Here is a 15,155-nt window from a genome sequence, read left to right on the forward strand (position 1 = left end):
GGGGGGAGCGCTCCAGCTGCCCATAGGAAGAGCAGCAAGAGGCAGGGAGCTGCCGTGGGCAGGGTGCTGGGATTCGGGTGAGGCTCTCCTTCGGATGCAGGTGGAGTTCTCAGCAGAGCAGGGCTGGATGGGGAGGAAGAGGCCTCTGCCTTCTCCCCAGGCCGGGCAGCCGGAAGGCCACAGGGGTGAGTGTGGGAGAGCCGGCCGTAAGCCAGGCACAGAAGGGCACAGGAGGCCCGCCAGCTGGTCTGGGGTAGGCAGACCCCATCTATACCTGCCACGGCAGGACCCCTCGCGCGGGGTGTAATTAGCCAGTTGGCTTGATTGCGTTTGAGAGATTTCTGGAAATTGATTTTCAGGTTTCGGCTGGGCTACAGACAGCTAATTTCCTAGCACCCGCAGCCCCAGCACCGTCCTCCCACACTGGAGCCCAGCTGGCGCGGGCCGCAGCGCTGTGGAGGGAGGCTGCCGTGGCCGGCAGCGTGGCCCCGGCTGGCCCCGGCGCGGCCCGGACTGTGGTTATGGAAGGTTCCTCCACGCCCGCGTTCGAGCTTCCATTCACCTGATGCAGGCTCCCCTGGGTGGTTCCCCACGGGCTGCTTGGGCCTCCTCATAGCCCTGGGGCTGTAACCGGCGTTCCCAGGGCAAGGGCCAGGAGAAAGCATTGGTGGTGTGGCTCCTAGGCCGAGTAGTTGTCAGACCCACCTGGACGCCAGTGGCCGGGCCAAGGCCCCTTTCCTCAGCAGGCGGCCCCCTCCCCCCACGCGGGCTCAATACCCATTCACACGTGATCCCGCCAGGGACCCTAGCTCCTGGCTCTGCACCTGCTTTCCCACCCTGGGTCCCCGGACCCCCCACTTCTGGTGGGATGGGTGCGTACGGGCCACTTGTCGGTTTGTCCCTTGAGCCGTGCCCTCTGTGGCTGAAGTTGGGGGGTGCAGCATGAGTGGGGGTGGGCCCAGGTCCCACCAAGGCGTTAGTGGCAGGAGGGTTGGTGGGCGGGTGCAGGGAAGCCCTGGCCAGCTGTCCTCCTTGAGGTGGCAGGGAGGTGCCTGGGGCGCCCCTAGCCATCCCAAGACTGGCTCTCCAGTAGTGGCCCAGCACCCCCTGTCCCCAGCCGCCCCTCTGAACAACACTGGGGGCTGGCAGGCCCCAAAGCCGGCTCTGTCTTTACGAGGCAGGTTTATGAATCCATTACCCTGCTCTTTGGGCCACTTCTGAGCGGCCGTAATTTGTACAAAAGCAATAAAACCCAGTCAGCCTCTCCCTAGTGCGGCAGCTGCATTCTCCTCATGACCTCTGAGTACTGGGGCAGTCCTGAAGTCAGCTGCTGGGGACAGGGATGTGCCGCTCAGGGGACGGCGGGAACTTGTGGGGACTGCGGGGTGTGTCCCGAGCATGGAGTCCTGACCTGTGATGCAGCCCCGGCCAGCCTGGCTTGTTGTCAGAAGGTCCCCTGCCCACCCACCCTTCACTCAGACCGCCTCCTAAGGCCCTGGGGTGCAGCCATGGCCCACCTCCGTCCCGCTGGTAGGACATGCAAGTCCTTCCCTGTGTCCCTGTCCCCCAGCACTTTGGCTGGGGGTGTCAGCTCCAGCCTGCCCGCACTGCCTCCTCCGGCTCATAAAGCTGTGAACCTGGCCCTCGGATGCATCCAGGGGTGTGATCGCAGGGAAGCTGCCCCTGGTGTGCAGACAGACCAGCAGACCAGCTGGGTGGGCCCTTTGTTGCTCAGTCTGGAGATGTGGCACGGGGGGGGGGGGGGGGGGGGCGGGCGTGACCTCAAGGGCCCCAAGCTGCAGCCCCTCCCCCACCCAGCAGCTGGGTTGCAGGTTCTTCCAGAAACGGGGCAGGGCTGTGGATTGCTGTGTGTGTCTAGATAGAGCAAGACAGGACAAAGGATGAAAAGATAAACAGGTGACCTGACCTGCCCAGTGCTTTAGCCAGTGGCAAGTGCTGAGGAGAAAGATACACCAGGCAGAGGGGGTGCTGGTGTCCAGGAGGTTGCTGGTGTAGAGGGGTGTTGAAGGGGAGGGGTCTGGTGTGGAGGGGAGGGGTCTGGTGTAGAGGGGTAGAGGGGAGGGTGCTGGTGTGGAGGGGAGAGGGGAGGGCCCCCTGCTGTGGAGGGCAGGGGTGCCCCTTCTCTGGCAGACATTCTGTGTCAGCGGCTCTGCGGGCAGCTGTGTGTGTCTGCAGGTTGGACCCGCCACATGGGCACATTTCTGAACCCCGTCTTTCTGCAGCTGTTCTCTGCAGGTGGCCTGGTCCTTGTCCCCTTGCTCCGCTGTCCCGGGTAGCGGTCAGCCTGCCCAGGGCAGCTGTGCACCAGGCACAGCAGGGTTGCTTGACCTCCCCTCCCAGGGTGCTGGGGACTCACCCTGCTGGCCAGAAGAGCTTTCCACGCCCACCCCTTTGCCCTGTTGTGTTGCCCCACCCGCTGGTGGCCCCACCTCACCCCCACTCGTGGGGCAGTGCCATGTGTGTGCTGGGGCGGCAGGCATCTGGCAGCCCCCACAGGTCCCAGTCAGGTCGGGCCAGCACAGACCAGGACAGCCGCGGGCCCCTCCCCGCCCTGGGCCCCAGGACCTCGGGCAGGGAAGGGTCCGCATCTGATCCCCAGGACGGCTGGGACCACACCCTGCTGCTGTCCGCAGAGGCGGAGCTCCCGGGCCCCCGAGATAGGGGGCTGGGGATAGGGCTGGGGAGCCAGAGGCCACTTGCCTGCCTCCCCCATTCACAATCCTCCCTTTGGAGAGGGACAGCTGGGCTAGGTCGGGCAAGGGTCTCGGTTGCACAGGAGGAGTGTGAGGCTGCCGTGGGGCTGGGGGCCTCGGTTTTCTCCGCCAGATGGCTGGATCCCAGAGAGAGGGGAGGACCATCCCCCGTGTTTGCTGTTCCTGCACCACCCGCATCATTGTACCCCCCACCCACAGAGTGCACACGCTGTGGAGCGCCACGTGTCTGTGACAGTGACAGCCTCGGTCTATGACTGTGACAGCCTCAGCACCACCGGCCCCAGGAGGGCCCCTTCCACTGTGGGTGGGAGCAGAGCAAATCTCTGGGTCCCTGCCCTAGCAGGCAGCAGTGGGAGAAAACAGAACCCATGGCGGCTGCTTTCCAGGTGCTGGCTGGCAGGACGGGGAGTGCTGGGCACGAGTGCGCCCCGTGGTCAGACAGGAGCCAGCCGGGGACATCCGGCCAAGGGCAGATTGGAGGTCAGGACTGAGTGGAAGAAGGAAGGGGCCACATGGAGGGTGAGGGGCCCAGCCAGCTCCCAGGGCCAAAAGGGAGGCGGGCTTCAGGTAAGGCTGATCCCAGCAGTCGAGGCACGTCCGTTGGCACTTCTCTGGGCAGGTCATTCGATGGGAGTTTTAGGGCGCTGTCAGCAAGAGGGGGTCTGGGTTCTGGGGGGCATGCGACATGCCGGGGCACCATCCTCCAGCTGGGAGCCTGGAGCCTTGGACTAGTTGTCCATGCCGTGGGGGTCACACGGGTGTGTCCCCGTGTCCTGTGCTGCCTCTCAGCCCGCTCAGCAGGGCTTGCATTTAGTGGCGGGAGAGCTTAGGTGCGGGACAAACCAGCTCGTCTCCGTGGCATTGTCCACCCGTCTTTAAAGTCTCCATGCCCCCGTTATTTTATTTCAAACTGGCCACAGGCACGGGACAGAGCTCAGCTCAGTGCCGCTGAGGGCAGGCAGCAGCCCCCTGCCGGCCCCGAGCCGCTGGCAGGAGAACGCCCCCAGCCGGGCAGGCACGGGGTGGGCCACGGATTTGGGTCCGTCTTGGTCACTTTGCAGGAACCGCTAGGAGAAGCCACCCAGATGTGCCCCCTGCCCCGCGCTCCTCTCCCTGGGCACAGGGCCCCTCCCCTTGCCCGCTCTGCAGGGAAGACCACTGAGCCAGCTGTGGGACAGTCGTCTTGTCCCGTCTCACCCCCTGTGGACTCAGCTCTAGGGAACTGTGTCTCGGCAGCATCACCTGGGATCGCTTGGGCACCTCTGGGGCAGCGTGAGCTAAGCCTCGGACAGCATGATCGCCCCACAGGGTCCTCCTGGCTGGGCCCGCACACTGTGTGAACCCCAGGAGGGGCTGTGGCGGCCACCATAGCCTCCTCGCCTTGCTGGTTCCTCCCCTGGAGCCTCCGGACGGGAGCCAGCCTGCAGCCCTGCTCCCCCCAGTGCTGCCCCCACCACAGGGGACGACTCCAAGGCGGCGGGGCAGCTGGCGCCCTCCGTCCTGGCCTGGCCTGAGGTGTGGGCAGACCCTGCTGTCCCTTTAGCGGGGGGATTGGGGGTTTGGGGGATAGGGGTCGCTGGTCGCTGGGGCCTTCCACCTCTGCCAGCCCCCCGGCCTGCCTTTCTCTGTTCCGAACGCAGGCCTCCAGTCCAGGTGCCAGCTGGCTCTGCCTTCTCACCCGGACCCTGTGTTGCTCCGCGGCGCCCAGGCCCCAGCCACTGGGAACGGCCCCACGTTCCAAGCCCAGGACTCCCGTCCCGCCAGGGGACCCAGTCATAGCCCTGGCCCCAGAGGCCAGATGCAGCCTCTCTGGACAGGCCCACAAGGAGCCCTCGTGGCGGTGGCCACACGTGCCAGGAGCCAGAGCTGGAGGGCAGGCGGTGGGCCGGGTGCGGGGGCGGGCGACCGGCCGGGATTCAATTATGCAGAACACGCAGGGCTGCGGGGCACAGGAGGTTAGGAATTAATGTTAACACTGTTCTGGTTAAGACTTTTTGTGTTCATAAATAATTCATAAGGCAGTTAGCGCTTTGGGTCTGACAACAGGAGAATATATTAATACAGTCGACTCCGCGAAAGGTCAGCGGCGGCGGCGGGGCTGCGGCCGTCTTTGATTCATTCGCTGACACGGGCTCGTTAATTACTCCGGCCCAGCGAGGGCTGTGGGGCGGCCGCTAATGAGAGGAAGGGAGCCCGCCGTCCCTGGGCGTGGAGGAAGGAACGGACCGCGTCCCTGTAAGGCCCCTGAGGCGGGAGCAGAGGGCCCCCACCTGTCCCCCTGAGGCTCGGGTAGGGCCTGGCCGGCTCCAAAGAAGCTGTCAGGGCCTCCTGGCTCAGGCGTGTCCCGGAGTGGCCGTCCGCGGTCTCTGAGTACTTACGGATTGCCTGCCGCAGGTGAGGGGTGACTCCAGGCCCTGCAGTCAGGGTAGAAGAGAACCCGAAGTCCTCTCTCATGGGGGCCGTGGAAGGTAGGGCGGGTGGGAAGCAGGACGGAGGAGTAAACGTGTGCCCGTCGCAGCAAACGCGCAGAGAGCGGAGGGAGCCGGAGGGGAGAACGCAGAGCGGCCATCAGGCTAGGGCCCGGGGTGCCCCTGAGTGCCCCTGGGGGGATGGCGCTCAGACGGGCCCAGGAGCGTGACCGTGCGGTGGGGGGAGGGAGTCCGAGCGTGTGTCCGTGTGAATGTGCAGGCGTGTGCACGCGAGGGCTTCATGCAGGCAGGGGGTCGCCTTCTGTGTGGCCGGGAGCTGCGGGGGGGATCAGAGGGGCGCAGGGGCTGCCCCGGCTCTGTGGGCGTGGGCGTCTAAGCACAGCCAGCACCCAGGGCACCAGGCGTCCATCCGTCCAGGCGTGTCCTCCATGCCTGCTGTTGCATGGTGCTCCCCAGTTCCTCCTCCCTGGTAGGCGAACTCAGGTGGACCCACAGAGCAGTGCCCAGTTCTCCTTGATATCCTTGGTAACTGCAGCCAGAGAAGAGGAAAAGCCATTTTGTGTTTTGCACAGTGGTGCTGTGGGATGGCCGTCACTGTGAAAGCCAGACCTCCCTCGGGAGTACCACCCCCTGGAGACCCCGCGGCGGGAGCAGGAGGATAGTTCAGACCTCAGTGGTCAGAATCCATGTTGTCCCTCCAACCGTCCACGTGTTCACTCCCTGCCAGCTCCGTCTGGGTACCGTGTGCACCGTGCTAAGTCTTTCATCCATCTGTCCGTCCGTCAGTCCATGCATTCGTCCCCTGCCATCTCCCTCTGAGTACTGTGTGCACCGTGCTATGTCATCCATCCGTCCGTCCGTCCGTCCGTCCATGCGTTCTGTCCAGGGGCAGCAAGGCAGGTCCCGTGGGCTAAGAAGCGGAAGGACCAGCATTCCATTCCAGTCGTCTTGAGATTTGGAGAGTTAGAGGGATGGCTCCTTTCCTCCTGGCCTCCCCGGCCCGATCAGTCACCGGACCTGCCCAGCACTCTGAGCCCTGGACTCTCCCCTCTGACGTAGCTTCATGCCATCGGCAGCTCCTAAGCTGTTGTGTTTCCAGCCCCGGCGCAGACTTGGCGTCTCGGGAGCACCAGACCCCACGCCGTGTCTCCATGCGCTTCCGTCAGAGACCACCCTCCGCCCAAGTGCGGGACGCCAACCCACTTGTTTCACGGGGCCCAAAGAGCCCACTGGTCAGCTGTTGGACCATCCTTGTCTCTGTGAGGCGGCCCATTCAGGGCTCTCAGAGCTCTAAACCAGGGCCCGCCACTGCCCAGGTCTTGGGGGCCACCCCGAGATGCAGACACTTGAGGCGGGGGGAACGCAAGGGGGCGTGGGACGGAGCGGGAGAGTCATTCGGCTTCTCTGGGCTGCTCTGGGGGGCGCACGCCGGGGCGGGCAGGTACCAGCCCTATCTGTCCTTGCTGCCCCCACCCGGGAGAGGTGAGGACGCCACCTCCCTCCTCCAAGTGCACCTGCGTGGTTCCAGCCGCGCTTCTCCGCTCAGTGGGTCTCACTCACCCTCAGCCCGTGGAGGCCTTGCGCACTTGGGCTATTAGGGCTGCAGTAACTTAATTGCTCGTTAATTGGGTAATTAGTGCTTTGTTTTGCTTTAAAGCCTAAACACTCATAAAAAGTGAATTAGCTGAGTAAACAAGTGTGGGATTTTCAGGGTCCTCATCTAGCTATCGTGCATAATTAATCAGGCTCACTGTGACTTTCTGAGCCAGCGTGGCCTAGGGCCCTTTGCAGGGTGATCCTGGAGCCCCAGCCCTGTCCCAGCTGTCCTGAGGGAGTCCCTGGCATGGGGTCCTGATCAGAAGGGCCAGACTGAGATTGGGTTTCAGACCCCATGCACCCACCCTCCTGGGTCGGCTCCCAACTACTCTGCCTCTGTTTCCCCACCCGTAAGCAGGTGGGTCGGTGCTGGGTCCTGAGTGGTATAGAAGTGACTCCAGGGAGCCAATGCGCCACCAGCCCCACACCCCACAGCCTGCCGGGCCTCCCGCCAGCGGGATGTGGGGCTCCCCTCTCCAGCCTGCCCTACGGTGTCAGGACTGCTGTCCGGCACAACCACACCCCAGCTTCTCCCCGTTGCTGCCAGCAAATCCCTCACCTGCTGGGCCCCCGCTTCTTGTCCGTGGAGTCGGCGAACGCCCAGGTGAGTACTGGCGGGCCCAGCAGCTGCCCCGCGCGGGGCGCCCCATCCTTGCAGCCTGGCCCGGTGCTTCAGACACAAGCACCCAGCTGACCTCATGGCCGCCCCAGCCACAGACCAGACCACAGCCCCCACCCCACCCCTGGCACCCCTGCCTGTGAGGTCCCACGTCACTGCCCAGCATCTGAGGGTGGGGCTCTCTGACCAACAAGAGTGAAAAATGGCCTTTTCAGCCCAACTCCAGACCGTGGGTGATGGGAGGCGGCTCTGGGCCCCGGGCTTCCTGGAGTCTATTCGCGGCTCCTTTTTTAGCTGAATTGCTTACCGGGGCACGCGTTGCATATCCCGGGGGAGCGTTTACAGCACGATGGAAGGCGAGCACCTTGGGCCCTTCTCTGTGGGGGGGACGGGTGCCCACGCGGGCAGGCAGGGCGGCCACTCTCCTCCCCGAAGCTCTTCCGAGGCAGCAGCGCTGGGTAGAGCGTTCATGAAGCCCAGTGCTGCTGGGCCACATGCATAGGGACAGGTGACCCTGTGTCAGGTCACCTGGGTGCACATGTGCCCTGCACACACTGGGACACTGGGCAGGATGCCCTGGGGCAGAGCACGCATTGGGCAGGACGCCAGGCGCTTCCGTGAGCCGGGCCTCAGAGTATACCTTGACATGTCTCAGAACATGCACATCCGTGACGGGCCAGCTGGGCCTGCACGCACATGCGTGAGCCATGACGACAGCCCCACGAAAACAGCCCACGTCAAGTTTGTGCCTCTTGAAACTCCCCGGGTGTCCCCAGGGCACACACCCCAGAGTGTGGCCTCAGCACCGACTGTCCAGCAGCTCAGACCTTTCTGCCCCGTGCTCAGGTGGGCTCCCTAGAATGTTCCGTGGCCTTCTAGCCCACGTTAACCAGGGGCCCTGCTGATTTGGTGTGCAGCTGCTCAGGGCTTTGTGGGTGGAGTGCTCTTCCAGAGTGAGCTTCAAGCCGGCGAGGAGTCAGGTCCTCCGCAGTCCCCGGGCAGCTGTGTGAGCAGGGCCTCCGCAGTCCCCGGGCAGCTCTGTGAGCAGGGCCTCCGCAGTCCCCGGGCAGCTCTGTGAGCAGGGCCTCCGCAGCAGACATCCCAGACTGCACGCAGCAGCGGGAGTGGGAACCTGGTCTGGGTCCAGAGCACCAGGCCATGTGCTGACCCTCAGCCCTCTCTGACCCTGGATCGAGTGGGGTCACCTGAGTAGGAAGCTAGGGGGAGGCAGAAGCAGAGCTGGGGCGGCTCGTAGTATCTTTCTCTACGGTAGGACCCAGGGTAGCCTCCGGGCCCTCTCTGTCTCCATGGCCTGAGGGGGCCGCCGTGGGCAGGACGGACCCTGCCCCTGCTCCCTGCTTCTCTCCTCCCCACTCCCCGGGGGCTCCTCTGGCCCAGGCCCAGGCTCAGACGCTAGAGCATCTGACGGGAGAAGTGGGCTCAGAGTCAAGGTCTCCTTGCCCATGAATTTTGCATGCCTTTGTTTGAGAGATGGGAGACAGCAACCTCCACTAAGTACCACTGTGAAGCAGTAATTAATGTTCGCACTGAGAGAAGAAAAAGGTACATTTCTGTTGCAGCTCAGTGACCGTGTTGATTTGTCTCCTAATCCCGGGGGGTGACAGGCAGCCCCCACCCAAGCAAGTGGCCGCCCGGGTTTCTGGAAGAGGCCCGGGGATGGAGGCCGAATTCCCCAGACCTCCGGTGCAGGTGCTCCTGGACCGGGCAGGGCACTGTCAGTGAGAGGCGTCTGTGTTAGACCCTGCGGGGTTTGGATGCCTCCAGGAGCCGTTAGGTGATACGAGGGAAGAGGCGGAGGCAGAGGCAGTGATGCTGAAGATGGTGCCGGTGACGGCGGTGACGACCGTGACGGCGATGGTGGGGAGGGCGGTGGTGCCGGTGACGGCGGTGAGGACGGTGGTGACGCTCATGCTGATGGTTGATGACGGTGGTGAGGGCGATGATGAAGGCGCTGGCCGTGACGGTGGTGACGAGGACGACCGTGGTGACGGTGGTGACGAGGGTGACGTGGGTAGCAGCGACAGAGAAGAAGTGACCGTCATGCTAACAGTCCTTCCGAGTCCGTACCCAGCACTGTCCTAGAGCTTTGCCTGTATTCACTCATTGGAGCTGCACGACAGCCCGTGCCGGGCTGTTGTCCGTGTTACAGAAGCATAAACGGAGGCATGAAGAGGTCAAGGGGCCTGCCCGAGGCTGCCCGGTGTGGGTGGCAGCACGCACCCGGAGGATGTCTGCCCCTTTGCCCACGTTCTGGCCTCCCCACCGTAGCCAGCACATGCACTTGGGGCCTCGAGTCTGTCCTCTGCTCCGTGGGCTCCCTGCTTGACCCGCACAAACACCCCAGGGTTGCCCCCCGCCCCGGGACCACCCAGCCCTGCTGGATCCCGTGAAGGTCACCTCTCTCAGGCAGTTCCTGTAAGACAGATGTGGCTCCTTTTCCCTCCTTGCCCTGATTAATTGCCTCATTCAGTCCCGACTCTATTGCAGTTAAACATTAATTCAGTACGACTTAATGACGGGAACTTGTTTATGACGTGGCCTGTGCTGGCTGACAAGGGGGTGCTGTTGGTTCGTGACAGGCCCACGCATGCGCTCGCTGGGAAGCACCCTAACCCCTCCTTGATCGTCGGGTCGTTAAGCTCTCCCTGTGACACGGAAAGCTGCGGGGAGAGGTGTGAAACAGCCAGCCTGGGGGTTCCGGGCGCCCGGTCCTGCCTGGCACACAAGGCACCACCCTCCGGGCGGTTTGATGGGACTGTGGTTTCTGACGCAAGGCCTTGGGCCGCTCACCACGTAGGAAGAGGCCCGGCTGGGGGCCTCCGGCGACTCCGCCCGCAGCTTGACTGCTCTGTGCCAGCTGCAGCGAGCGGGGCTCCTGGCACCCACCCCAGCCCCCCACACGCCAGGGCTCCCGTGGCAGAGTTGGGTCCCAGCTCCGCAGGACAGGACCGTGTGCTGCCCGTGTTTTGGTGTGTCCAGCCCCGCACCTCTCCCATCCCGTCTCACAGGCTCCCCTCATCACCCTGGCGTACGCCTCCTCCTGGATTTCAGCCACCCTGCCCTCTCCCAGCTCCCCGGACCTGCTCTTGAGGGACTGGCCTGGCCTCTTGCCATCGCGTGGCAGGGACGTGGGTGTGAGGACACCCCTCCCCACCAGGTCTCTGTCCAGGCCCTGCAGGGGGGCTGTGGGGGTGGGACGCCTGTTAGCCTCAGAAGACCCCCCCACAGCGTGCCCATCCCCCAGGGCCACTCCCAGCTGCAGCGGGTGGCTGGTAAAGCACGGGGTCCATCTGTACTACTCTGAACTTTGCCATCGAGCGCACCCCGGCCCTCACCCTGGGGCGCCAAGGGCAGAGCACCCCCTCCCTGCACTCAGCGACTGGAGGACAGCAAGGCGCGCGGCTGACGGGGACCTGTCACCCTCCCGCGCGGCCTGGGAGGCGTATTTTCAGCGGTAGCATTCATCTGACACAACGTGCTGTAATTGCGGTTGCTAGGACGGGATTATTTTTCTTTATGTTCTTTTAGGGGGAAAATTGCTGTGGTTCTAGAAGAGCAGTCTTTCTTTTTAAAGCTCTGCCTGCTGAAAATGGAAAACAAAGATTTGTTTGCACGATCGCCGACCTTTCTTTCATTAACTGAGCTAACACGCCCAGTGGTTTCTAGCCAGGCCGCAGGGGCGCGGGAGGCACGGGTGCCTTCGGGAGCCCTCCCTGCGGGCGGTGCCTGTGGCCGCAGGCCTGGCCTGACCCCCTTGTCTGTCTGAGGGATCCGAGCCCCCCTCTGCCCCTTCAGTAGAGCCGGGGCTGCTGGGGCTGGGCTGCCGTGGCCCTGCCCAGAAGGCACCCTTGATCCCACCCGCGGTTCCCGTCTGTGCCCACCACCCTGGAGGACAAGCTCCTCACCTCTGCCTGGCCCACCCCTCAGAGCCTTTCACCGAGGGCCTTGCTGGCACTCCGACCTCCAGATCCCTTCCAGGCCCCCCAAGGCCCAATCACCCCGCGAGGCTCCCCCCACAACCCCTGCCCTGCGACAGGGTGCTGACTCTCCTCTGTCTCTCTCCCCCCGCAGTGTGACAGCGAGAGTGAAGGGGACGACAAGGTAAGCCCCCCATACCTCCTCCCGAGACCTCCACCCACAGGGGTGCGGGACAAGTGGCCTCCTCACATGTCCCGGCCCTGTCCCTGCCAGGGATACCTGGGGGTGGGGGGGCACTGTGGGCGGGGCGGGGGGGCATGTTGTGGGTAAGTGCCACCCCCCACCTTCCAGGCTGGGGTCCGGAAACATCACAAGAAAACAGATTTCCGCTAATAGCAGCGGCGCCTTAGCACCTAATTACCCTCCTTTTCAGGAACAATGAAGTTCCCATTAACGCAGGATTTATGCACTTGGAGTGTTTAGCTCAGGAAAAACCACAGCGCAGGCCTGCTGGGGTGGGGGGGCCTTGGTCCTGGTCCTTTGCCGGCCCTTGTGTGTCCCATGGGAGCAGGGAGGAGGCCGCCCCCAAGCCCTCAGCCCAGCGGCTTCTGTCCGTGGGGCCCCTGCTGTGTGCTGAGCGCCCTGGAGGCGGGACTCTGCCCTGGCATTCACTCTCTGCTGTCCTGAGACCCTGGGGAGTGGGAACTGGGACCCCAAGGCATAGAGAGGGTCAGGAGCCTGCACAGCTGGCCCCTGCAGTCCTCCAGAACATTGGGACGGCACAGCTGCAAAGAGTGGCAGCTGCTGATGAGGCTGCCGGCAACGGCCGCACCGAGGGCAGGTACCAACTGGGCGAGGAGGACCAGCGTCCAGGCCGGGGGCCAGAGTGTTCACCCCTGGGGTCTGCCGTGCACTGGCTTCCAGGCCGGTTTTGTGAAGGGGAGCAAAGTCCCGTGGGGAGGTCTGTGCAGTGCAGCACCCTGCTGCGCGGCCAGCTACTATGTCCCGGCCTGTCCCGGCCTGCGCTGGCGCTGTCCGAGGCCTGGCCAGCCAGATGGCCACCCTTGGCAGACGTACGTGAGCAAGTGTGGGAAGGGCTGGGACACTGCCTGGCAGGACAGGAGGATGCCAGGTGGGGGGGGTCCGGGTGACCGACCTCAGAGCCTGGCGGAAGGGAGCACGGGAAGGGCCGGGGGGCTCATCCGTGGCAGGGGGAGGGGCAGTGTGGATGGGTGAGGCCTGAGACCCGCCGTGCAAGGCGAGCCAGCCCAGAAGTCCTGCGTGGGTCCTTACTGGGGTCTGGACCATTCGGGGAAGGTGGCCGGAGGGCGGACGGCTAGGAGTGAGCACCGCTGTCTGGGGTCCGGGGCGATGAAACAGCCGGCCACCCTCCCACCCCCACTCCCAGCAGCCCCTCTGCAGAGCGGTTGCTCCCCAGGCTCTCTGAGGAGTGAGCCGAGGGGCCTCAGGAAGCTGCAGAGCTGACCCCTCGCCTCCAGCCCGCCTTTCTCTAAAACCACCTTGAGGGACGGGCTCTCTGAAGCCAGAGGTGCTGGAAGGGGGTTCAGAGGGAGGGGTTGCTGAGCCCCTGAGACCGCTGGCTGTCCCTGCCCAGGCCCCCTGGCCTGCCTTCCACAAAAGAAACCAAGCTGCTGCACCCCAGGTGGGTTCCTTCCGGGCGTCACTGTCCTGACTCGGCCGCCAGGTTGCACCGTGCCCAGAACCACAGCTCGCTCCTCTCGGCCAGGAGCATTGACCCCAGCCCTCCAAGGGCCTCTGGGGCCCCGTGCAGCCTGGCCTCTTGGTCACTCCTGGCCCTGGCCCGCTTCACCCTCTACCTCTGAGCCTGCCCCTGCTACGAGAGTGGGGTCTCTGGGCCGCGGAGACCAGGGGCAGAGAGGGCAGGCACCAGGGCGCAGCTCAGACTGTGCCGCAGGAACAAGCAGTCACTTTGGACGTAGCCATCAATGCCCTGGACCAGGTGGCAGGCCACCACCAAGGGCTAGCAGGGGCTGTCGCCGTGGCCTCCGCTGCACTGACCCTGAACGGGGAGCCCACAGGCCAGTCCTAAGCAACGCTTGGGGACCAGCCTGGCCCAGCCTGGCAGAGGAACAAGGGGGACAGGTGTGCTCGGGAGGAGCTGACTCTGGATGGGTGCAGTGTGGAGTCTGGGACTCATGATTCTTGTGTTTCTGGCAATTCCCTGTGCGCCCCGAGGGAAGAAGCCCTGCCCTGGAGAATCCGGAGGGCTAGAGTCTGAGTCCCAGAGCCCCCTGCCCGGAGGGTCTGGCTGGGGTCTCTGCTAGAGCTCACTTCTCTGTTGCGCCACGCATAGCCACTTGGCCCAGACCCCTGTCCAGGCTGCCGCTGAGGCTCATGGCTGTGGGTCCTGAAAGGAAGGCTGTGGCCAGAGTCAGCCTTCTACAGACCTGTGTGCTGGGCCGTGGCCACCGTGAGTGGTCAGCACAGGTGATGCAGTGGCCCAGCCCGGCATGGGACAGCTCTTGGCTCTGGGGCTCCAGAGGGCACAGGCCTCCTCCCTGGTCACCCAGGTTTGCCTCTCCCAGGAGTACCTGGGTCTTCTGAGACACTGGAGTGTGTCCCTGGGCAACTTGGGATGGAGGCCAGAGGCCAGGCTAAGACCCCACACGATTGACCGTGGGGCAGCATGGGCTGGGCAGGTGGGCTTGGGCTGAGCCCCAAAGTCTGTGTGAATGTGGGGAGGAGCCCCGGAGAGGCTGCCCGGAGCAAGGGTTCCCTGAGGGGTAACTGGCCAACCACCACGGACCGGTTGTGCCTGGTCAGCACTGGCAGGGCCATGGTGCCTCACCAGGCTCTGTGTGGCTACCTGGGCTGCTGTTCTGGATGCTGTGACTGCCCCCCCTTGCCCTCCCCCCGCCCCCAGTGCCTCTTATCTGGGCACACACAACCTCTCCGCTTGTCTGCTTACAAATCTGTCCCCGTCACATGCAGAGACCCATACTGCCTGCGCAGTCAACTCCCAGCCCTCAGACCTGGCTTCCAAGGTACAGATGCCCGCTCTCTCCACACGGCCCCACGCTGGTTAGAACTGCATTTGGCTGCTGTGGTGGAAACTGAAATGAACTGGCTAAATAGAGGGGTTTGTATTTGTCACTGAGAAGCCCATGTGTGGGTCCCCCAGGCTGGCATGGCCTGTCCATGGTCATCAGGTTCCTATCTTTTTGCTTGGCCATCCTTGGTATATGGCTTCCTTCCTCACCTCCTTAGCCCACGAAGGCACCTGTAGCACCAGCCACCTCATCTGCATCTCACCTCTCCACACCACTGATCATACAGAATGACTGATTCCCTGCATGGTGAGCCAGGGAGAATGTCGGTGCAAAATGTCCACTGGGGGCCAGAGCAGAGGGAGAGAGCATGAGTTCAGAGGGGCCACATTATGTAAATCACAGCAGGAAGCTCAGGTTGGTTCCAAGTGCAGTGGGGAACTGCTCTCTTAAGAGGTCCCTGTCCCTCCAGGCTGGACGGGGTCACTATACACCGTGTGAGGTCGGACGCAAGAGAGACTGGAGTTCCGTCTGCCTCCCTTCAGGCAGCCTGAGTTGCAGGGTGGTGGGTAACTTCCTGCCAGCCCGTCAGGAAACAGGTGCAGCTCAGAGGAGCGGTACCGGCCCACCCAGAGCGGCCGCCCTCCCTGTCCTCCCCCACCCCAGTCCAACTGACCTGCCACAGGGCAGGACCCCTCCCAGGAGCCTCTGCCCTCTGCAGCCCCCCCCCCGCCTCTCCCAGCGGCGCAGCCGAGCAAGGTCTTCCGCCCCTTCCGGGAGTAGCTGGTCAGGCGAGGAAGGCCACGCA

General features: G+C 64.1%; 1 protein-coding gene across 8 annotated transcripts in view; it reads left to right on the plus strand.

Moving 5' to 3' along the window:
• FBRSL1 (fibrosin like 1) overlaps positions 1 to 15,155 on the plus strand; it is a 76,948-nt gene that overhangs the window by 35,711 nt on the left and 26,082 nt on the right. For all 8 annotated transcript variants that reach the window (XR_004278334.1, XM_032311538.1, XM_032311536.1 and 5 more), the window contains exon 5: positions 11,472 to 11,501. Coding sequence is in view for 7 of the 8 variants with exons in the window: in XM_032311538.1 (XP_032167429.1) it covers positions 11,472 to 11,501 (30 nt within the window). In the remaining variant the exon portion in view is untranslated. The remainder of the gene's footprint in view (positions 1 to 11,471; positions 11,502 to 15,155) is intronic.

The sequence above is a fragment of the Mustela erminea genome, chromosome 13, assembly GCF_009829155.1.
Source record: "Mustela erminea isolate mMusErm1 chromosome 13, mMusErm1.Pri, whole genome shotgun sequence".
NCBI classification, from domain to species: Eukaryota; Metazoa; Chordata; class Mammalia; order Carnivora; family Mustelidae; genus Mustela; species Mustela erminea.